This window comes from Leopardus geoffroyi, chromosome E1, assembly GCF_018350155.1.
Source record: "Leopardus geoffroyi isolate Oge1 chromosome E1, O.geoffroyi_Oge1_pat1.0, whole genome shotgun sequence".
Lineage (NCBI taxonomy): Eukaryota > Metazoa > Chordata > Mammalia > Carnivora > Felidae > Leopardus > Leopardus geoffroyi.
The window spans coordinates 48525176-48549088 of NC_059330.1; the positions used below are offsets into that span (position 1 = coordinate 48525176).

General features: G+C 46.3%; 1 protein-coding gene across 5 annotated transcripts in view; it reads right to left on the reverse strand.

The window, feature by feature from the left end:
* The window catches only part of PRKCA (protein kinase C alpha), a 402085-nt gene extending 390108 nt beyond the window's left edge, over positions 1 to 11977 (reverse strand). For 2 of the 5 annotated variants that reach the window (XR_006715123.1, XM_045489494.1), the window contains exons 1-2: positions 11574 to 11963; positions 8600 to 8631 (exon numbers count right to left, since the gene is read on the reverse strand). Coding sequence is in view for 4 of the 5 variants with exons in the window: in XM_045489494.1 (XP_045345450.1) it covers positions 8600 to 8631; positions 11574 to 11746 (205 nt within the window). In the remaining variant the exon portion in view is untranslated. Of the gene's footprint in view, positions 1 to 8599; positions 8632 to 11573 lie in introns of all 5 variants that reach the window. The other 3 variants (XM_045489495.1, XM_045489491.1, XM_045489492.1) reach the window with 3 other exon arrangements.
* Positions 11978 to 23913: the final 11936 nt, after the last annotated feature.

A 23913-nucleotide genomic window follows, 5' to 3' on the forward strand; every position in this document is an offset into this window, starting at 1 on the left:
CCCTCTCGCCGCCGCCTCCTCCCCCTTTGCTCTAGTTATATTCCTCGCTTTAGAAAGCCTCCCCCATCTCTCCCAAAGGAAATTGTATCCTACAAAGCCCAACTCCAAAGCTCCTTCCTAACGAGCCCAGGAAGTATCTCCCCACCCCCATCATGTTTCGACCACCCCTATCTCATTCCAACTTCTATTATGAAGACTCTTCATCTAGCATTCCTCTCTGCTCGATGCCCAGTGCTGTCCCATGCCCCCCAGTGCCAGGCATGATCTACAGAGCAGGTGCACAGATCTGGCATCATCTCCCACCGTGACTAGTATGGCAAGTGTTACGGAGTTGAAAGACTTCCCTCTTTCACACCTCCATAGCCCAGGTAGTGGTGTAAGCCTACCGAACAGAACGAACTATGGGGGGGTGCCCGGTGGCTCAATCTGTCGAGCACCTGATTCCTGGTTTCTGCTCAGGTCAGAATTTCAGTTCACGAGTTGGAGCCTCACATGGGGGTTCTGTGCTGACAGTGTGGAGCCTGCTTGGGATTCATTCTCATCCCTCCCTCCCTCTCCCCACCCCTGTGCATGTGTTCTCAAAAACTTAAAAATTGGAAGAAAAAAAAAAACTACAAAGCCCAACACTTGGGTTCACAGCCTGGGTGGACCCAGACAGCCTGGGTTTGAAGCCCAGCTCCACTGTTTTCCAATTTTGTGAGCCTGGACAAGTTCTAAGCTTCCTGTGCCTCAGTGCTGGTTTCCCCATCTGTAAAAGGGGAACACTGCTTACCTTTTCAAAATTGTGAGGATCAACAGTGTTGATGAGAAGTGCTTGGAACAAGGTCTAAGAGCAAACCCTTCATGGGTGACTAACTGTAGGGTTTTAAGGAAAGTCTACAGCATAGACTACTGTGCATGAACTACTAGACATACCAGGAGAGTCGAGTGTCAATTATCCTGTTGGTGAAAACATGGGAGTCGAACAGTCACAATTGTAATTAATCTCAATTATTGTGATTATTCACAGCTCAGAATGTAGCTGTTAACTGGATTCTCCTCCTACCCCATTCCTCATACAAGGAAGTTTATAACGTTTAAATACAACTTGGACAATTTCACGTCCCGCATTTCCACCTTTGTTTCCTAACTACCTACTGAAATCACTGCAGAGACTACAGATGGATCCCCTATTTCCCAAAATGCTACAACTAAAGATGGGTAACTGCTGGGGAGGGGAAAAAAAAACCCACAAGTAAACGCATTCAAGATGAACTGCCCTCATACTAGTCTTGCTTTGTGAACCTGCTCTTAATTCTGATCTTGTGCTAACAATCAATCATTCCCCTCCATTACATTTTTGATAGAAACCTATTTCCAGAAGCCATTTTCCCCCTCTGTATAATTTAATAGAGGGCTTTAATGTAACTACGGTCATTTCATCTCGACTTGACCATTAATACCATACCAATACTGAAGTGTCCATGCCTCGGCTTGAAGTCCAACATAACACTTCAGTTTAGTAGAAAACATCTGAAATAAAGGGCTTGGTCATGGAAATTCTGACAGACAGGACACTGAAGCCTTAATTCTGTCACCAAGAAATGTTTCCCTTAATGGCCTCATTCTTTCCTCTAACATAAATCCAGGCTTTGTAAGTACCAAAAAAGTTTCCAGTTGGCTCTGAAAAGGGTTTTCTGCACAACTGTTTGAATCTGAACCCCCTGCTCCACCCCCACCAGCCTGGTAGTTCTTCAGCACTCTCATTTCTAAGAGATCCTATCCTGTGCTTCATGAGGGGGCTCTGGGGATGGAATCATGTAAAATGTCACAGCTCCTAAGCGTCCAGCATCTCTCAGCATTTAACATCGGTTTGTCTTTCCTTTCAACTGACAGAGGTCTTTAAAGCGACTGTCAGTTTTCACAGTTCCACTTGGGCACTCCTATTGCCACGCTCCTCCGTTCCTTCTCACATCAAGGCACAAACATTTCAGGTACGAGCAGTTTAAAAACATCAGAATCAATAAAGTTGAGCTACTACTCCCTCTGGAGCATGACGGTCTGGTTTCAGCGATTAGCACTCTCAAATGAAACAGAACATTTAAATGACTGTACCAAACACGTGCACTGGAGCTGGTTTTAACTTTTCACCCTGTACCCAAGACATCTCCCCTGTCCTGCTGTGGCCCATAATATGCTGTTTAATTTGTGGCAATAGTATTCGTTATGGATGCCTAGATACTTCTCTGAAGATAAAAGGCACATTAAGTGGTTTGCTATTAAATTTACCATTGCTTATAACTTAGATACAAATTAGCATTTTGTTTCCTATTTTGAATAGGTATGCTTAGCTTCAGAGAGTTACTTTTTCTGAAGTCATCTAATGATCTATCCTAGTTGACATCACGTTGAATTATAAACGAAATTAAAGTATGCAGGCAGAAGTCACTGCAATCCTTCTGGCTATGGACATTCATATCTTAGGTCTTGTGTGTAACCATACATCCAACAAATATTTATATAGTGTCTACCAAGTGCCAGGCACTGCATTAAACAGGAGACAGAAACAAGCAGTCCTTGCTCTCAAGGCTGGCAGAGGAGACGAACGACAGAGGGGGAGGGTCCCATGACTGGGAGAGTGTCCAGAAAGGCAGGGAGAATAGACGTCAGAGCTAAACTTCAGGCTAATATTCACAGGTGAGACAGATTATCGGGGCAAAAAAATTTGAACAGGACCCTTTGTGGGAAACTGCAACTTATTTGCAGTAACTGAAGCACGGAAAGAAGCAAAGCATCGGTAGACGAGTCTGAAGAAACCAGGAAACTTAAGATGTCTCGTTCAGGAGCTGGACTTCATCCTAATAGGAAAGCTCCACAGTGAACACTAGTTTGAATACCTGGAAGCAAAGGTGAACAAGAATTAATGTGCCTAAAAAAAGTTTGAAGAATGTCGCCTAGGAGTGAAACGCTCAGAGGGTAGTAAATCCTATCATTAAAGGGGAAACTTCAAGGTCAGATCCATCTGCAAAAAGTAATTAGGGTTTCTCCTGCTTAGTCGGATAATCACCCCCTACACTACTGAATCAGATTCTGGTGGGGAGTGTACAACTAAACACATTCACTTAACGCACTAGGTGAAAGTAGCAATTCAGGAAGCCATTAATCAGAAGTCCTTTCCTATCAAGTATATAGCACCAAATGGGAATATCCAACAATTTCGTCCATGCATCCCTACTTCTAATGAGTATTAATGCATTTTTATGGAGGGGGAAAAAAAAAGCATCAGAAAGAAAGGCAGTTCTAACTGCCCACCTCCACCATGGTTCTGTTTTAGGTATTTCTGACAATTTTATTCTTTTTGAAGATGAAATAAGGCTTTGATCTGACCTCAAGGCAAAACCATCAGAATTTCAAATTATACTCTTCCACGGATTGGTCTTTTCGGGATTGTTTCGATGGCCCCGGGAGATCCCCTACAGTTAACACAGCTTCTCATCTGAAGAGTAACCAACGAGAAATGGGGTGCCAAAATGCCAACACCCCAGTTTTAAAGATGGGAAATCGTGGGGTCAGTTTTGAAAATCAGTGGGTCGTCACTAATGTAGATGAGCTAGTACATGGGAAGGAAGTCTGTTGAAGGCAGTCAACTTCGTGATTCAGCCCAACTCAGACCTCAGCCCCCTTCCACCTCCTAGCACTTGGTGTCCACACCACGTGGCTCCCAGCGTCTCGTAAGCCATGGGAAGAACCTGATATCGTTTTCTGCAAAGCTGCCAACTTTATCCCCTGTTAGGGGTCATCCTCCCTTAAACGGGCCCAGTTTTCTGCAATTCCTTCTCTCATGCAGCCAACAGAGGGAGGGCAGGAGGACTTTCTTCCCTCAAACATCAACCTTCAGGGGCACCTGGGTGGCTCAGTAGGTTAAGCATCTGACTTTGGCTCAGGTCATGATCTCACAGCTTACGGGCTCAAGCCCCACATCGGGCTCTGGGCTGGGAGCTCTGACCCTGCTTGGGATGCTCTCTCAAAAGTAAGAACATTTCCTAAGAATAAGAGCACACCATCAACCTTCATTCTTCAAGAGAGAAGAAGAAACACCATCCCACTCAGGTGAGCTGGTAAGATCTATTCTGAAACAGGCCTTCAAAACTGAAGGCCACAGCCTAAGGGAAATGGATTTTAAACCCCTAACTGTTGAAAAGCAGCTTCAGTTAGAATCACAGGTAAAGTACAGTATTTGGGGGGGCGCTTAGAGCAATGGCTCCAGATTCAAGATGGGTGCACAGCAACACTCGGGTATCACACAAGCATGCACACATTCCCAGCAGACCCCGCAAACATCCAGTGTTGATCACTCAGAGCCACAGTCTGTTGATCGTGGTCACTGGTGGGGATCTGATGCTCTTTAGGGGATTCTTCAAAGATCCTGGGGTAGTTCGTTTTGAAGATCTGGGACATTGAACAGAAAAAGCAGAAAAAACATGCCGAGATGGAACAGATTTAACAGGCTAACAACGGTCTGTCACATTGATAAGCAGGTCACATTTGGAGAGAATGTTTGTATCAATGAAATTTGAGAAGTGCAAGCAGTCTTGCTTGGGGGGGGGGGGGGGGTAGTCTAGTAGTCTAGTTGGCCTGTTCCCTTTCCTAGTAGTGAAAGGGATAAGACCACTGGCTCCACTACCCCCAGAGAAAAGACAACATTTGAGCAGCATGGTGAAGGTCTCTGCTGTTCCATGACAGAAGCTCCGGACGCAGCTGGTGCACAAGGCTAGCAACAGCAGACCTTCCAAGGTCTGAATCTCAACCTCATCAATGACCAGGACAGAGAAACCCTTCTCCCTCTCCTGGAGGGAGGGAACAGATTGGGGGCAAGGACCAGCTTCTCTGCTAGCCTCACAGGAAAAAACCAGCAAGGAGCATATCACCCAAGAGAAAGTTAAGCCTCACAAAAATCCAAAGGCAAATTCTGAGATTACCCTTGAAAGGACGGAGCTACAGAGCACCAAGCTGGTCATCTAAGAACCTTAACTATCTCACAGCTTCTCACTCTACTTTCTGCATTTTTCTTTGTTCTCCAGTGTCTATGGCCCTTGCTTTCACGATTTCAGGCAGCCAATCAATGTTCACAGTGGGATCCTCCTCGGTTACCGGCCCTGGTAAGATCCACCGTCTCAGCAGTACCCCTGTACTGCCACCTAAACAACGGCATGAAGCACAAGTGGCAACAATCCAGAAAGTCTTTGGAGAAATGTCCTGTTTCCATTTGGACTGCATCTCCAGGAGGGGAAGAAGCAAGGGGGGAAAAAAGTCTGTGTGCGCTTATAAAATGCTTTCTGATAGCATAGATTAGAAGCCCAGTTTTAAAGGGCTACCACTCACAGCTTCGGTCTTCTAGTTCTGAACATTTACGAAGGGAGATGATGTTTTAGATTTCAAGCTATCTTACTTTATGAACAGGTGAGCTATTTGGAGCACATATGTCTCTTTAAGGTATACTTAGCTACAGCTATTCTACTGACCAAAGTCATGGACCATATATACTAAGAGCTAGAAGATGCTGCCTCCATCAGGTGAGAAAACATAAGGAATACAAGAAGTCTCCAACTCCAACTGCCATCTCGAGAGCGTATGCTGCTAAAGGCACGGGATGAGAGGTTCTCCTGAAGACCAAGACTCTACCAAACACAAGATTTTAAGTTGGTATGACATTAAGAGGAAAACAGTGTATTCTAAATTGAGTATATTCTAAAATGATGAGATGTTACCTTTGAGGAGAGTGCCAAAATCCAAGTGTTAGGGAACTGTATTTGTGCAATTAAAAGGCATTGTCCTGGGCTAACATCCAGAAGTTATGAATAATGGATTAGCACATGCATACTCGAAGTCAAATGCTCAGCATACATACTAAACAAAATGTAACAAGCAGATAGCATATTAGGTTGTATTTGAAATGGTTTGTGAATTACAGTTTGTAAACGCAGTACAGAAACTCACCCAAATAAGACCTGTGGTTTAATTCTTCCCCAATGAACTGCATCAACCACATACTCACTACTCTATTTTGTGTAGTTTGTAAGAACTACATTTCAAGAATTAGGTAAAGGCAACCCACAGAATGCAGAGGCTAAAACGAGTCTGAAAAAATGTTCAGCCTTACCCAGATGAAAATTAAGACTTTTCACTTACCAGAGAAAAAATGTCAGAAAAAAGAGACCTATCCTATACTGGTAAGAGTGAAAGGAATGGGGTACACTTAATACTGAAAATGCAAATTGTAACCTTCTGAGAACACGGCTGTACTCATTAAGACCTAAGATGTACACACATTCTTCTAGGTATCTTTTATAGAAATACCATGGTGTCCAAGGATATCACTGACAATATTTCACTAGTGTGAACTTAAAGCATCAGAAATGGATAAGTTTGATACACCCAACATGCAACCACTAAATAGAATAAGGAAGATTTTGACAGGGAAGGATATCCACTGCCTACTGTGGTGGGTGGATATTGGAGAAGGATTTGAAATTTTGAGCTCTTAAAGAGTGACTGAATAGGGGCGCCTGGGTGGCGCAGTCGGTTGAGCGTCCGACTTCAGCCAGGTCACGATCTCGCGGTCCGTGAGTTCGAGCCCCGCGTAGGCTCTGGACTGATGGCTCAGAGCCTGGAGCCTGTTTCCGATTCTGTGTCTCCCTCTCTCTCTGCCCCTCCCCCGTTCATGCTCTGTCTCTCTCTGTCCCAAAAATAAATAAACGTTGGAAAAAAAAAGAGTGACTGAATATCTTATCTCTGAGGGAGGAAAGAGAGAAGAGCCTACAATTTCACTTCTTACTTTATGGGAGTCAAGCTCACATGAAACCATGAATCTAATCCACTCCAAAGAAAAAATTCAATGTACTCTGGCAGCGGGGGGGGGGGGGGGGCATGCAGGACTCCCTTACACCCCTAACACTGCCACTCTGATTTCAACAAAATTAACTCAAATAAGCAGGTCTAGAAGGGACCAAGCTTATCCTGAAGTCTTAACATATAAGAAATGACACAGTTTAACACCTATCCTTCATTTCGACAAGTATTTTTATGTTTCCATAGGTTCCCACCCAAATGTTACAAAAAAAAAAAAAAAAAAAAAAAATAGACATAAATCAGTTAGCCCGGAACCACACTTGCCACATTTTTTTAAAGGAAGGTTTAAGAAAAAAAAAAATCTCATTTTGGGGTGCCTGGGTGGCTCAGTCAGTTAAGCAACCAACTTTGGCTCAGGTCATAATCTCACAGTACGTGAGTTCAAGCCCCATGTCAGGCTCTGTGCAGACAGCTCAGAGCCTGGAGCTTGCTTTAGATTCTGTCTCTCCCTTTCTCTCTGCCCCTTCCCCACTCCTGCTCTGTATCTGTCAAAAATAAACATTAAGTTTTTTTTTAAAAATAAAGTCACATTTCCAACCTACACCCAAACATTGCCTAACAAAGTTCAGGTCCACAACTGGAAAACGTAAAGAGCCCCATCTTCCTTTCATCTTTTACAAGGAGTGAGGCAGTAACACACCTTTCTCTATAAAGGAGTATCTCTTGATTTCCCAACTCTCAGGGATTGATTCAGAGTTGGAAGCACTCGTGAAGGTAGAATGTTAACTATACCATAAAATAGCTGCGTTGAAGACGTATTTAGGAAGTGTAAGAAACAAGTTCATCAATTTGAACTTTAAAAGATAAACCAACTCGCTAGCACAATTTTAGGTTCTAAGAAGTACACAGTCTCTAATGTGCTTAGTATTAAACAGGGTTAGGATAATATTTTCCAGTCTACAACGTACTCTTTCCACTTACCCTAATAAACCTTCACCCAGATGGGAAATGGAACCAGAACTAAGTAAACATAATATAGATGGTGAGGAGAGCCAGAAGGTGGGCTTGTGAGCCAAGAATGCCCTCACACAAGCTACCAAGCACTGACTTTAAATAGAACACAGTGTATAGAACACCTACCTAACATGCATGATACACAATTACAGATACGAGGTGGAAATAAATGGATTTCTCCCCAGATGCAAGAGATAGTTAGTACACAGTCACGCTAAAGGAAAAACGTGCCTCCTAGCATGGCAACTCATGATTGATCTAGATAACTTTTAGACATGCTGACTTTGTTCTGGACAACAATCGGGAACCAAAGACAAGAAGAATCACTAGAATGATACGTGGCCCAAAATTAGTGACAAGGAGTCCAACCTAAGGCATAGGTAAGAGCAATAAAGAAAAACCGAGCAAGAACCAGAAAAGCCACATGAATACAAAGTGATTCCATTTCTTTTCCTCAACACCCACACGGAGACAGCAGTTTCTGACAAGAATGTTCTTGGCAAAAAATAAAGTTACAGGAAGGTTTTTTTTTCTTCAATGAGAAAAAGGCAGCTCTATATGCAGACTACTAGGCAATACCGTTTGATTTTTTTTTTTTAAACAGTCCAAATTTAGGGACCTCGTTCTGAAAATATATAAACCACCTTTTTTTTTTTTTTTTTGGGATCACGAAGAAAAGAGGACTGGAAATATTGTTCCCGTTTGGAATGCTGGTTTCATGTTGTACTTGAAAATAAAATCCAACGTGACAGCTTACCTTGGCACTGGAAGCCTTGTTTCCCAAACCCCCTGAAAAACAGAAACAACAAAATATCTTAACATATCTTGTGTTGTATACCATAGTTTAAGCCAGTTATGAAACAGTATTCCACAGAACTAAGGGTTTATACATGAGAACCAACGATTTTATAGGAAAACATGCTCAGAGTACTGAATAAATTCGGTTTTGGGGGAAAAAAACAACCTCTGTATGGCTTCCAAAGGCTCCTTGAATTTTTTTCAGTGTACAACAATCTTCTCTAAGTTTACACTTTGTTATGAATACTGAAGTTTCAAGACCAGACAGCTAGGGTATTTGGAGTTGGCCATGATGTTCAACAAGAGGACTATGTTGGAAAGCAGTACTTTAATTTTGTCCCTAAAGACCAAATGAAAGTCACTGCTCTCCCTAAAGTAAGAAGTGGCTTCATTTATTATAGAATAGGGGTCTAGAAACTTCCAAACAGTACCCACTCAAGTTTTGATTTAAAAGACCGGTTTTACAATATGTTTATTAAAATTGCACGTGAAATTTTTGCGGGGGAGGGGGGGAATCAACAGGATTCAAAGCAAATACAGAGGCGATTTTGTTCTTGTGTTACTTTAGAAGATTTACTCTGCCCTCCCTGCCAGACACATTAAACCATAAACACAGTTACAACTAGAATAAACTGCACTAAAACTCTAGCATAAGCTCTAATCTTTTGCTTTACATAGCCATCCTAAGTTGACAAGACACTTCATATGTTCAGTCACCCCCCCCCCCGCATAAACCCAAACTTTTATGGTTTTTAAAGTGTTTTAATATTTAAAACAAGCTGGTAAATTAAGGGCCCACAGAAACAATGAAAGATAACTGAATTTAAAACCACTGCGAGACAATCCTAGTGAATATTTTCCAGGACCTTCCAAGTAGTGTACGGTCAGGTGAATTAGCCAGGGAGGAAGCTGACAGGGAGGCCTTTATTTTCCACTTCACATTACACCTGGTGACCCGAAGTGCCACAGCAGTTCACCAGGGGCTAATCCTTTGGGGCACCAGATAGTGGAAAACAGTAGCGAGCCCGGGTATGTATGTTACAAGTCTTTCCTAATTTACCTACTTCTGGCAGACAGGCAGCAGTCTTACTGTTCCCTTTTTATGGAGCATGGGATAGGAGGCTGCAGGACTCCCCTTAACTATATGCACGATCTTCTTTGCCCTGAAGCTCTAAGAACTTTTAGATAACTGTAGAGAAGACTACCTTCTCCTTGGAACACAATTGCTTCATACGCTGACTACACAGTGGTAATCATTCATAGACATGACTGTGCTTTTCACGGAACTATTGAGTTTTCTAAGGAAAAAACTAAGCACCTTAAGACTCGGCTTGTCCAACTCTCCCTTGGAGGGGATTTTCCCCAGGTGTGGTAGATTCGGAGAGCCATCCAGAAGGGTAAAGTTAAGCACTTTAGCACATCTGTGGTGCCCTTAGAGGCGAGTTCCTCCAGGTGTGATGGATTCAGATAATCTCCATAAAGGAAAAATTAAGTACCTTATGAGCACATTGGTGGTACTCCTGATTCCCCCCCGCCGTGTGAATTCAGATGCCATCCAGAGGCAAAATTAAGCGTTTTGTTAGCACCACGCTTGAGGTGCTCTGCCTCCAGGTGTGATGGATTCACATAGCCATCCACCAGTTCTGCCCAGGGCCCCAACAGGGTAGGTCACGCAAAGGTTAGTGGCAAGGTGCACTGAGACACTGTCACCCGAGTGCGGCCCCTAGCGCGGCCCCTAGCGTAAGGTCGACAGGAATTAAGGAACCCTTGCCTTAGTTCTGACTTGGGGAGCTTCCCAGCCACATTCGTGAACTGATAGTAAAAGGCTGGTAGGTATCTGCCGATCTACAGGGGGGAAAAAAACTGGGACACCTGGTATTCCTGAAGTTCCAGCTTTCTACACGTTGGGGTCTGTGGGAGAAGGGGTCGCCCACGTTCTGAGAATCCGTAAAAGCCAGAACCGTGACCAGAAAAGGGCGTGTACGGTTTCACCTGGTCTCACGGGGTGCAGAGACCCCTGAAGGCTTTCCGTTTATCAGGATCCCCAACCATTGGCCCAAGTTAATGCCTGCATTCACTGTTAATTCTACTTGAGCTCTGACACCTTGGGGTAGCGTTCTTAACTAAGGCCTCGGTCCTCCTCAACCAGGCTGCACGTCTAATCTCGTGTTGACAGGGTCTGTTTTAGACGACTCCCTCTGCCCTCCTGCCATTTGCCTGGTTTTAGTCCCCCCTCCTCCACTGCAAGCTTTCAGCAGCTTGTGGTCTCTCCGCTCCCCCTGGTGTCACCCGGACAAGTCCGGTCTCCCGTGCCCGGCGGATACAAGCTACAGTAGGCAGGGACCCAAGCTAGCAGCGCAGTCCAAGCCCGCTGGGGAGCAAAACACACCCCCGAATGCGCCCAGCCTGGCTCGCCCGTAACTTGGACCGCGAGGCGCAGTCACCGCCGCTCCCCGGTTACTTTGGGCGTGTTTCTCCGGGAAAACTCTGCCCTTTGGGCTCTTTCGCTCCCCTTCGCTCACACCCAACCAGCAGCTCCTCTATCGGTGCAAAAGGGCGGGTGCGCCTGGGAGAAGGAGGACACTGGACCCGCGAAGGGGATCAGTGTCACTGCGGCGCGGGGCCAGCCTCCCCTCCTGCGGCAGGGGGGTGTGTGTGACCTGGCGGCGACTTCCCCGGGAGTCCTGCCCGAAAGCGTCGCCGGAGCGCGCGCGCCGTTCCGGGCGAGAGTTCGGACTCAGCCGGCTTTCCAAGTTCCCCGAGTGAGTCAGCCCCGGAGTGGGCGCGCCCGGCCGTGGGGGCGGGGGAGGGGAACGGGCGAGGGTCCCCGGAGCGATGCCACCCAGGCTACAAGGGGACCGGTCCCCAGCCCCCGGGCGCCGCGAGAGGGGGTCCGGGCGGCCGGCCGTGCGCCCCGGCCCGCGCGCACCTACCAGATGAAGTCGGTGCAGTGGCTGCAGAAGGTGGGCTGCTTGAAGAAGCGGGCGATGAATTTGTGGTTCTTCACCTCATGCACGTTCTTCTGCCTCAGCGCCCCTTTGCGGGCGAAGCGGTTGGCCACGTCCTGAGACGCCGTGGAGTCGTTGGCCGGGAAAACGTCAGCCATGGTCCCCCCAACCACCTCTTGCCTCCGCCGGGGAGCGGCAGCAGCCGGGGAGGGCCGGGGGGCGGGGGCGGGCGACCCCGGGCGGGGGAGGAACGCGGGCCGGCGGCCGAGGTCGCGGCGCGGCGGCGGCCGGAGAAGAGTCGGGCCGGAGCGGGCGCGGGAGCCGGAGCCGTTCGCTCGCTCGCTGGCCCCACGCTCACTGACAGCCCGGCGCCGGGCGCTCGCGCTTCCTACTCTCGGCGGCAGGGGCGGCCCGGAGCGGCACCGCCCACTGCGCATGCCCGGAGTGCGAGGGCCGCGGGGGCGCGCGCGGGGCGGACGCGAGCGCCTGGGGGAGTCGGCGCCTCCGCGTTTTGCTAGCAGCCCGGGGAAGGGCGGGGGTGGGGTGGCGGCGGCAGCCTGGGCCGGGCCCGCCCGAACTTGGGAGCGGAGGAGGACGCCGGGAGGGCGGGCCGCTCTCCTCCGCCGCCTTTCTCCTTTCCTCCCTTCCCTCCTGCCTCTCGCCCTCCTCCGCCTCCTCTTCTTCCGCTCCTCCGGCTCTGCCTCCTGCTCCCTCGGCTTCCTCCTCCCATCCCAGCCAGCTCACCCTTCCCCGCCCGGCTCCTGGTCCCCCCTGGCCCCAGTGGGACGTCCGACTCGCTGCACCAGGCTCCAGGCAGCGCCCGCCGCCGCCGCCGTCTCTGGGTCCAACCCGCTCAGACGTCCACCCTTCCTCACCTTCCAAGACGCGGCGTTGAGGCTTTATGTTCCTCCAGCCGTAGGTGCCCCCAAACGCCCCGGCCCGTGTCCTCCACGCTGCTTATATAGGGCAGGAGGAAGGGCTTGATTGCAAATCTTCGCCCACTGACCCTGCCACCTGCCCCTAACTGTTGAGCTGGGTTTCACCTGCATCTTGCATAGACCTCTAATGTGCACGCGGGACGGTTAAAGGACTTGTCCTGGTTGTTTATCCCTATTTATCCCGTTGCTTGTTGGGTACTACAGTTGCAAGGTTGATTATCAGCCTTTCTTGATTCTACAAGTCCGGAACCTTAATTTAGAAAGCGTTTTGCATCCTAAGCTAATTACTGCAATGCTGGCAGGTGCAGAGTGCAGCCAGAACACTTGTAAATTACCAAGTGAAACTGCTGGTGAAAGGAGAGCTGGCAGGGATCTGCAAAGGACACGTGGGGATGGACCAACTAATCACTTGCTGAATATTTATTAGTTCTGCCTGGAGGGTGCTTAACATACATAAGGGAAACAACCATCCCCCAGCGTCTCACTGTTGTTTTTCTACGTTGTCAGGTTCACTAGGGTCACAAAACAACTACACGAGCTGAGGAACATCAAGAAAGAGAGCAGGTTGTTTAATTCTTCAAGAAGTTTAAAATAAAAAGGAAAAAAAGTAAAGATATATGCCAATTTTAAATTTTTTTTTTTAACGTTTATTTATTTTTGGGACAGAGAGACACAGAGCATGAACGGGGGAGGGGCAGAGAGAGAGAGAGAGACACAGAATCGGAAGCAGGCTCCAGGCTCCGAGCCATCAGCCCAGAGCCCGACGCGGGGCCCGAACTCACGAACCGTGAGATCGTGACCTGAGCCGAAGTCGGATGCTCAACCAACTGAGCCACCCAGGCGCCCCACCAATTTTAGAGTCCATCACAGGGATCACCTAGGGCTACCATCTTTTAAGATTGGCTCATGGAATGCCTGATTCTAGAAGTGTCTTTCGTATTTTAGCAAGTGTAAGCTATAGACTGGCCATTAGTGGAGCGTGCGTTTTGCTGGCCCGTTTACAATGTTGTTACTGCTAAGAGAGTGCACCTGTTTGATACTCTGATCAGAAAGTTCACCCATCGTGGCAGCGCCTCCAGGCCAAGGAGGCAAAAAAGGAAGAGGCAAGGGAAGGAATGAAAAGCAGAGCATGTTGGGAACATGGATCAACTTCTCCGCAAAACACCGTAAGCATTCCAAGCCATGGTTGTTTGTTGTTTAAGAATCGTAAATCCGATAGCACACAGAATAAAACACACAATTCTTTCCTCCTCACCATCTTAAGTGTGGTCCTCACACATTTTATAAAGACAGGATTCTTTCGGTTTCCCTAAAGCTTTGATGTAATGATGGGAGAAAAAGCTGGCAGAGTTGGAGGGTGAGATTGCAGAGACTGGAATCCCAGAGTAAAGTAATACGGAAGATGAGCTAACAACCAAAGGAGCCATGGCAGCAGCTTGGTCATCTCCTATGTGGTGGAATGGAGCGACTGATCTCCCCAATGGGTGGACCAGATGGAGACAATATATCTTTTCTTTCAGGTTGTGACTTGGCTTTCTTGCCTCAGTTGTTACTGTTGTTTCTTGTGGGTGAAGAGAGAACTAACTAGAAACCAGTTGATGGATAACTGGGCTGAGCCTCAGTGGTCGGTTGCCTACAGCGTAGCCCAATTGTGGGGGCTGTGGGTGGAGATGTACCAGGAACAGATTTACCAAGCAGTGTAACGCTGCCCCTGGCAAGGACGGATGGCAATGTGGGCTGCGGTTCACCCCTGCGCCCAACCGGAGAATTCTCCTTCATAGCACTGAAATGGAGGGCATTACAGAAAGGGGGAGAGGGAGCGGTAAGTCAGTCCTGGGCATTGGTAATGATTTTAGAGTCAGCTGTTTCATGGAGAAGGTGCAGGAAAGAACAGGGAATGGTAGACTGAATATGGTTTGTCAGAACCCTTCTCTGTGAGCCCTGCCTTTGACCAGTAAGTTCCAGACTTTGTACAGGTCTTGCTCAGACCAGCAGGACCCAGAGGCTGGGGGCTGGGATCAAAGTCAGGCCACTGCAGTGATGACTCTAAAACCAGACTGGTTCACTTAAAACCAATAATCTTTAGGCTACCACCTAAAACTTGTTGCTCTGTGCAGAATCACTATTCTGTTTTCAAATGGACCAGGCCGTTTTCAAATGCAGCAATAGGAATTGTTTACGTGTATAAAAAGCTTGATTCTGCGATTTATAGTAACCAAGATAATTAAAAGCTCGTGTTTTTACTCTATGCACTTAATCCAAGGTTTCGGAGAGCTGAGAAAACGGGGGGGGGGGGGGATGTATAATTACTTAGGCAGTGTTTAGAGTTGGGGTGAATGGCAGGTCTCATGAAATGGTGAGAGACAAAGTCTAGCTGGGAAGTGACTGTCGCTCGGTAAGTTAGGAAGGAGGATAGTATTTCCTAGGGGTGGGTGGGTCAGAAGCCCCAGAGTTAATACCAGCACGACCAGGTAGGGTTGTCCAAGGGGTTGGAGGAAGACTTAACCTTTCACTGTGTCCTCTCCTGTACCTTAGAATCTTTGTTTCTAGTTGAAGAAAAATGGTAACTTTTAAAAAGCCTGGAAACAAAACACCAAAGATTTCTAATTAGCTATATCGTATTAAAAGAATTAATTTGCTCGTAAGTAGAAGAAGCAGGAGGTAAAACAGTATTCAAAGTAAGATTCCAGTTTTTTTTTTTTTTTAATTTTTTTTTTCAACGTTTATTTATTTTTGGGACAGAGAGAGACAGAGCATGAACGGGGGAGGGGCAGAGAGAGAGGGAGACACAGAATCGGAAACAGGCTCCAGGCTCTGAGCCATCAGCCCAGAGCCCGACGCGGGGCTCGAACTCACGGACCGCGAGATCGTGACCTGGCTGATGTCGGACGCCTAACCGACTGCGCCACCCAGGCGCCCCAGATTCCAGTTTTTAAAATGTCTGTACACTTACCCACATTTGCATCTATATGAATACAAATGTGTTTGTGAATGCACATATGTGTGTAAAGGCACATACAGCAAAATGTTCGTTTAAGTGACTATCTCTGGTGGTGGGAACATAGATACTTTTCTGTACTGGAAGAGAAGACGTTGGGCTAGGACTCACATTTTGAAAGGGCATCAGAAGCCATAATTTTTGTAATGTTTTCCTCTAATCAAAAAGGAGGGATTTGTTATTTTTTTTTTAAGTTTATTTATTTATTTTTGAGAGTGACAGAGAGAGGCAGAGAGGGAAAAGGAGAGAGAGAATCTCAAGCAGGCTGTGCACTGTCAGCACAGAGCCCAAAGTGGGGCTCCGTCCCAGGAACCGTGAGATCATAACCTGTGCCAAGATTAAGAGTCACAGGCGTAACTGACTGAGCCACCCAGGTGCTCCCATTTATTATTTCAAACACAGAAAGTTTTGTTGCCAGAATTTTGTTATTGATGCATGAAGTAGAAACTGCCAATTTGAATGTAAAATATCTGAGAAATCTGTTTTAAGCCATGGACCCTCACCTCTTCCTTAGCCCTCAACTACAACTGGGAGTTGAATTCCTGAGTGGATTGCCCAAGAAGGCTTCTTGGTGTCCAGTATTTCAGCTTCCTCCTGAAAGTGTTTTTTCTCCACTTTTTTCCAGTTTTCCATAGTAGCCATGGCACAAACCAGATGTGGGCACTTACTAGTTTGTGTAACTTGAGTAAATTGACTTCTCCTTCCAAAAATGGAGATATTCTTAACCATCCTAGGACTTTCTTAAGATTTTAACCAGTTGAGGGGCGCCTGGGGCGGTCGGTTTAGCGTCAGATTTCAGGTCAGGTCATGATCTCACGGTTTGTGGGTTCGAGCCCCGCATCGGACTCTGTGCTGACAGCTCGGAGCCTGGAGCCTGCTTCGGATTCTGCATCTCCCTCTCTCTTTGCCCCTCCCCGACTCATGGTCTGTCTCTCTCCCTCTCTCAAAAGTAAATAAACTTAAAAAAAAAAATTTTTTTTTTCAAGGATTTAGCCAGTTGACGAGTATAAGTGTTTAGTAAATCGTAAAATCTCATACAAATGCAAGGTAGGGTGGTCCTTCTTGGCTTTACCAAGTCTGCATTTTGGGGGAACAGAGCTGAGAGCTCCCGTGTTCTTTTAAGTTCTTTCTTCTGAGTTGACAGATGTATTTCACTCCACTCCCAATGACTATGAGGCAACACATGGAGGGAGTATAAAAACGTACCTTAGAGGGCATTGGGATTCTCAGTTGGTTAAGTATCAGACTTCAGCTCAGGTCATGATCGCACTTTGTGTGTACCAGCCCTGCTCCTCTCTCTCTCTCTCTCTCTCTCTCTGCCCCTTGCTCACCTGTGCTCTCTCTCTCTCTCTCTCTCTCTGCCCCTTGCTCACCTGTGCTCTCTCTCTCTCTTTCTCTCTCTCAAAAACAAAAACAGGGGCTCCTGGGTCTTTCAGTCAGTTAAGTGTCTGACTTTGGCTCAGGTCATGATCTCACAATTTGTGAGTTCAAGCCCCGCCTCGGGTTCTGCACTGACAGCTCGGAGCCTGGAGCCTGCTTTGGATTCTGTGTCTTCCTCTCTCTCTCTCTGCCCCTCCCCTGCTCATGCTCTGTCTCTCCCTCTCTCTCAAAAATAAACATTAAAAAAACTTTTTTTTTTTTTGACAAAAACACAAGAGTTCACATTGCAAATAGATACCGTGGTCCCCCACCTTCACCTTTAAGTTGCTTTTCAGCAAAGGTCATAGTGCCTGGATTCTTTGCAAATGCTAGTTATGTGACAACCCCCGCAACTCCCATGACTTGCCATTCACTACTGATTAAGATGGAAGTGGGTACGTAAGAGTTGTCCCACTTTCCCAAACCTGGCTGGGGAAAACTATCTGCCCACCTATGTGCGAAAGCGTACCTCTCACCCAGATTCGACAACTGTAGCTTCACGATGAACCTTCTTTCACCCATCCCCTACCTCTCCTCTTTACCTCTAGATCACAGAACCTTGAACCAACACAAAACACGCCAAACGTCATGACCAGGAGGAAGCTGTTGGGGTGACGGCTATGTTCATTGGGTGTGGGCTTCCCATGTGTTCACATATCAAAACTCACCGGATTATACACTTTGAATTATGCAGTACAGTTTACTGTAAGTCAATCATAGGGCAACAAAACTCTAAAAACTTTACAAGTCGAGGAGCTAACCACGCTAAACCCAACAGACAAACCAGAAGAAAACTAGCGGAAACATCAGTTGGCCCTCCCACAAGGCTTTCAGCTGCCCTTGCCTGGGGGGCTAAGACAAGCCCACTAGGTCTGGTAGGTGACAGTCTGGTTTATTTCCATTCCAGAACTACTCCCTGAGCTCCAACTCTGTGGCAGGCGCCTGGCTACACCCAGGAATACAAAATAAAGAAGATATGCTTCCTGCCCTCAGGGAACTCCGTGTTCTGCTATCACTCGGAACGAGAGAGCTTCAGCCCTGGAGTGAAATAACATTTAAAGGAGCACAGTCCAGGGGCGCCTGGGGGGCTCAGCCAGTTAAGCGTCCAGCTGTTGATTTCGGTTCGGGTCACGATCCCAGCGTCATGGGATCGAGCCCCACCTCCTTGGGCTCTATTCTGTGCTGTGCATGGAGCCTGCTTAAGACACTCTCTCCCCCTAAGGGCACCTGGGTGGCTCAGTCGGTTAAGCGTCTGACTTCGGCTCAGGTCGTGATCTTGCAGTTCATGAGTTCGAGCCCCCCGTTGGGCTCTGTGCTGACAGCTCAGAGCTTGGAGCCTGCTTCAGGTTCTGTGTCTCCCCTTATCTCTGCCCCTCCCCTGCTCATGCTCTGTCTCTCTGTTTCTCAATAATAAATAAATGTTAAGAAAAAAAGACTCTCTGCCCCTCTCCCCACTGGCTCTCTCTCTAAAATAAAATTCTATGAAAATACAGAAGCACAGTCCAATAAGAAAAAGGAAATAAGAGTAAAATTAAAAATATATCATTTATTTCTCAAGTCCCTCTAAGAGAATCAAACAGAACCCAATTTATAACCAACCCCCAACCAGACTTTTCAACCCTTTCTTCCCTTTCTTCCTTGCCACACTCATTGGGATTTCCCACATTCTCAGTAGCCTCTCGGAAACCTCCTCACCCCCCCACCAAAAAAAAAAATTTACTCCCCTGCCCACAGCTAGATCCATCTTTACTTCCTCCCCTCCCCTTTGTCATTTTTTATACCCTTTATTACATATCCTTTTGGACAAAACCTCCCTCCAACCTCTCCTTTCAGGGCAAGGACTTCTGTATTCTTTCTAGGATTTTGCATTACGAAAAGTCTAGGAGCTGGGGTTTTGTTGTTGTTTTTAATGTTTATTTATCTTTGAGAGAGAGTGAGAGACAGAGCAGGAGCTGGGGAGGGCCAGAGAGACTGAGACAGAGAATCGGAAGCAGGCTCCAGGCTCCGAGTTGTCAGCACTGAACCCAACAAGGGGCTTGAACCCACAAGCCGTGAGATCATGACCTGAGCCAAAGTCAGACGCTTAACTGACTGAGCCACCTAGGTGCTCCTAGGAACTGGTTTTAAACGATAGTTGGGAGTGGGAGTAAACTTTAAGGTAGCTGAGCAGAGGGAAAGTTCTGGCATTGACCAGCTCCCCATCCATATGCACAGCAATGAATGCTAAGTCCTGGAATATTAATATATTATACTGTGTGCATTTTTTTTTTTTAGGTTTGTTTATTTAGTTTTGAGAGAGAGACAGACAGACAGAGACAGAACAAGCAGAGAAGGGGCAGAAAGAGCCCCGGAACGTGAAGCAGGTTCCAGGCTCTGAGCTAGTGAGATCATGACCTGAGCAGAAGCCGGAGGCTTAATCACTTAATTGACTGAGCCACCCAGGCGCCCTGCCCTGTGTGTTTGCCATACATTGATACAGTGGGAACACAACAGATACAATCCCTGCCTCTGTATAATTTACATTCTCTTTGTGCTTTCAGTGGGAGAGGAAAGGCTGGGGACATTCCACCTGGCAAAATGTAACTCCTCACATATGCTCACTTCTATTTTTATGACAGCCATCATTTAAAGCCCATGCATAACTACCTTCAAAGCTTTGATCCCGTTTCAGTTTGGGTGTTTTATGCTGTGTGCAGTAATAAAGCAAAAATAGCACACCTCCCACCAATTGGCAGAGGGCAAAGATTGAAACAGAACTTGGAGAAGCAGCCCGGAAGGGATGGCCCGCAAAGTTCAGACAGGTAGGTCAGTAAGTGGTGTAGAATGCCAGCCCCCTCCGGGGAGGAGGCTGATTCGTAAGTATCAGTGCGGTGATGACAGCTTGGTTCTTTTGAATGCACACTTAGTATTTTTTTGGCCAACGCTACAATCTGCAATTGTGTCTGTTCGGCATGGCCTTGGAACTGGAAGGGAGACCCCTCCCAAAGTCCTGGAATCCATTCAAATGTCACTCCGATTTCTATACAAATACAAAGTGTGGCTTTAGCAAATAAGGAGAATAAGGAAAGTATTCAGAAACACAATCTATGGGGCGCCTGGCTGGCTCCGTCGGTCAAGCGTTTGGCTTGGGTCATGATGTCCTCATTCGTAGGTTTGAGCCCCCATGTTGGGCTCCTCCCTGACCTTGTAGAGCCTCCTTGAGATATTCCCTCCCTCTCTCTCCCTCCCCCGCCTCTTTCTCCCTCTCTCTCCCTCTCCTCTCTCTCTCTCTCTGCCCCTGCCCACCCATGCTGTCTCTCTCCCAAAAAGTAAAATAAATAAACTTTTAAAAAGTTGATATTAAAAAAAAGAAACAATCTATGTAGTGAATATTGATGGAGGATGCTTTACATGCTCAGGCACTGTTCCCAGACGTTGGGGATGAAGACTGGACAGAAAAGACAGTTTCAGTGGAGAAGTGGGAGGCGTTAAAGCTTTTTGGAGGGGGTTTAAGAAAGAAGGGAAGAAGAGAAAATGAAGTGAGAGGTTACAGAGTGCTATGGAAAACGGTAGTAAAAGAAGTCAAGTAGGGCAGTCAATGAGATTTAAACACACGTTTTATGGGCCAGTAACCTTACATTTGTGTGATGATAGGAATCACCCTGGAGAGGGAGCAGTGAATAGATATGTCCAGTAGATACACTGGCTAAGTATGGTTGATAGGTGTTCGGGAAGAAAAAAAGTTGCGTATACCCACTTAGGTTCAGTGTTGGGTACGTGTGAATTAAATGAACAAAAGACAGATTGACAGGTGAAAAGACCAAGACGTATTCGTGTACCTATGCAGAGGCACACAGAAAAATGTTACTCAAAGGGGTGGTTAGAATTGGAGGCTGATCGAACATGTCAGTAGGAAAAGACAGCTGAGAAAAAAGGGCATGTAGGTAAAAAACAAATGGCTTCTGGGAAGGATAAACAGGCCTTTAGGAGAACAGATGGGAAATGTGGTATTTTTGTGACAACATCTGTGTAGGTGACTCCTTATCGCCGTGACTTTATCTCCATTGATAAAAGTTATGAAAGTCCCAACGAGGAGATTTATGACAGTCGAGTTCTCTTGGAAGGCTCTGTTTTTAGGCAGATGGGGAGAATGGAATTTGGGGCAGAGTGACTGAGAAAGGGCCCAAATTCCTGGGCAGTCACAAGAAAAGTCACCCTTGGGTGTCTTAGTTGGAGATTTCATTCTCTTTTGGGATGTCTAGCAACAGCCTCGGCTGGGTAAGACAGGAATCTCACACTGCAGGTAGGTTATAAAGGTCTACTATTCAGGGGGCGGGCATTCTCCACCCCAAGGAGATCCAGACTCACCTGTAGAGATGATAAAGTACCTTAACCCTGCAGCATTTGTATTTTTCGGTTGATCTTAGAAACGAACTGTGTATACTTGTATTCGAGAGAATTGGGCATATTGAGGGCTTTTAACAGATTTGCTTTGTGATTCTAATTTAAAATGTGCAACCCACTAATGGATTTGGACTGTAATGTCAAGTTGCACTCATACTGCCTTTATAAGCGGCAGCAAAACGCTTAAGAGAACGTTAAGATTCATCGGTTTTATAAGTTTAATCCCTTGGACTTATGAAACCTGAATGGTAAGTCTTAATGGGGAGAACTGTGTTTGCCAGACGATTGATACTTCCCTGTGGTGTGTGAGGGTTTTCTTCAAGCATCTCTAAAGTGACTTGTACATCAAAGAGTGAGATTTATAAATTGAACCTAAAAGCTTAAGGAAGAAACTATATTTTCAACCTGTAACTTCAGTAAATTAAACAGGAGAGGGTAACAATATGCTCTGAGTGTTGTTCTGGGCAAAACAAAAAGAATGACAAAAGTGACCCTCGGGGGACATAAAAACTCACATCGACAGCATTAAACAGCAAAATTCAACCAAGACAATTTGCAGATCTAATCGGCTTTGTGAAACAATCCACGAATCGGGCCGCATCCCACCTGGCAAGTGCAGGCACTCCCAAGAAGCTGTACAAAGTGGAAGGTTTTTAAAGAAGGAGTGTGGGGCAAGAAGGTTGTTAGCCAAACAAAAGCATTTCTCCAGGTGAGGCAGCGTTCTAGGGGGAAAAACAAAGTGTCTTTCCACAGGGATTATCTCATCTTTCTCTGGGGAGGGTGGAGAGGACCCAGGTGGCAGATTCATTGGTATGGACTGAAAAACTCCTGGCCTGTGGGTCAAGTGAGATGACATTTCTGGGGAAGGTTGAAACTGTAATTAGATCATGTATGACGCATCAGTTTGGGAACTTGGTCTAAGTGACACCATTTTAGGCCGGTGGATTTCTTTTTTCTTTCTTTCTTTCTTTCTTTCTTTCTTTCTTTCTTTCTTTCTTTCTTTCTTTCTTTCTTTCTTTCTTTTCTTTTCTTTCTTTCTTTCTTCCTTTCTTTCTTTCTTTTGTTCTTTCTTTCGTTCTTTCGTTCTTTCTTTCTCTCTGAGAGAAAAAGCACAAGTGGCAGAGAGAGAGAGAGAGAGAAAATCTTAAGCAGGCTCTGTGTCTAGTGCAGAGACTGACGCGGGGCTCAGTCTCACAACAGTGAGATCATGACCTGAGCCAACATCAAGAGTTGGATGCTCAACTGACTGAGCCACCCGGGCACCCATGCGGTTTTCTTTCTTTCTTTTTTTTTTTTTTTTAATTAATTTATTTATTTTGAGGGCGAAGGAGGGGCAGAGAGAGACAGTCCCAAGCAGGTTCTGCCCTGTCAGCAGACGACGCGGGACTCAAACTCACGAACCACGAGATCACGACCTGAGCTGAAGTTGGACACTCCACTGACTGAGCCACCCAGGCGCCCCTGTGGTTTTCTTTTTAACAACAGCTTTGTGTGTCATTTTATCTGATGCCCAGTGTTACGTGGAGATTTTTCTTCTGCCCTTTTATAAAGAGCTGGGAACAGTGGGAAGCCTAAGGGCCGTAGCCGGGGTACTGCGTGCATGGGTGTTCCTAAGAGGGCATGAGCTGCTTCCCTAAAAGAATCAAAATGATTCAGAGGAAACTGGACTAAAGGTTGTCAAATCTAGATTCGTTACCTTTGAAATTTGGTGCTTCCCTGATAGCCTGGGTGTCATGGATCAAGAAATGGTTTGAGCTAAAAGAAAAAAAAGGTCTAACATTGAAAAAGAATCTAGTCTACAGATTGCTCCATAGCCACAGGAAACAATTTTACTGGGGCACCTGGTGTCTCAGTCAGTTAAGCGTCCGACTTCAGCTCAGGTCATGATCTCATGGCTAGTGGGTTCAAGCCCGTGTCAGGCTCTGTGCTGACAACTCAGAGCCTGGAGGCTGCTTCGGATTCTGTGTCTCCCTCTCTCTCCTTGCCCCCCTCCTGCTCACACTCTGTCCCTCTCTCTTTCTCAAAAATGAATTAACATTAAAAAAGTTTAAAAAAAAAGAAAACAATTTTAGTGGAATCTCAAAGGAGTGAATTAATTGAATGCAGAAAGCATACCATTTGATGATAGCTGTTCTCATACAGAAACAATGACATCCGGGGCAAGTCTGCTGAGGCGGTCAGACAATGGTATTTCCTTGCCCATTGGACCAATGAAATATAAATGTTAAATTTCTAAACAAATATCTGTAGTTGAGGCTAGATCACTTAGCTCTCTGTAGCTAACCCAAACAGACTTGATCACATAAAGTTTCACAAGAGACAAATGACAATTAAAAAAAAAAATATTTAACATTTATCGAGGGCTTAACGATGTCCCAGGAACTATTTTAAGCTTTTTATAAGCAAGTGTTAGCTCCTATGACTTCACGTCATGGGAGGTGGTGTTAATACTATCCCCATTTAACCCAGGGGGAGCAAAGGGGCAATGAGACACGAAGAGGTGAAGGTATATAGCCAACATTACACAGCTAGGAACTAGCAGAGCTGAGATTTGAACCCTGGACACCTGAGCCACAGCCCATGTCCT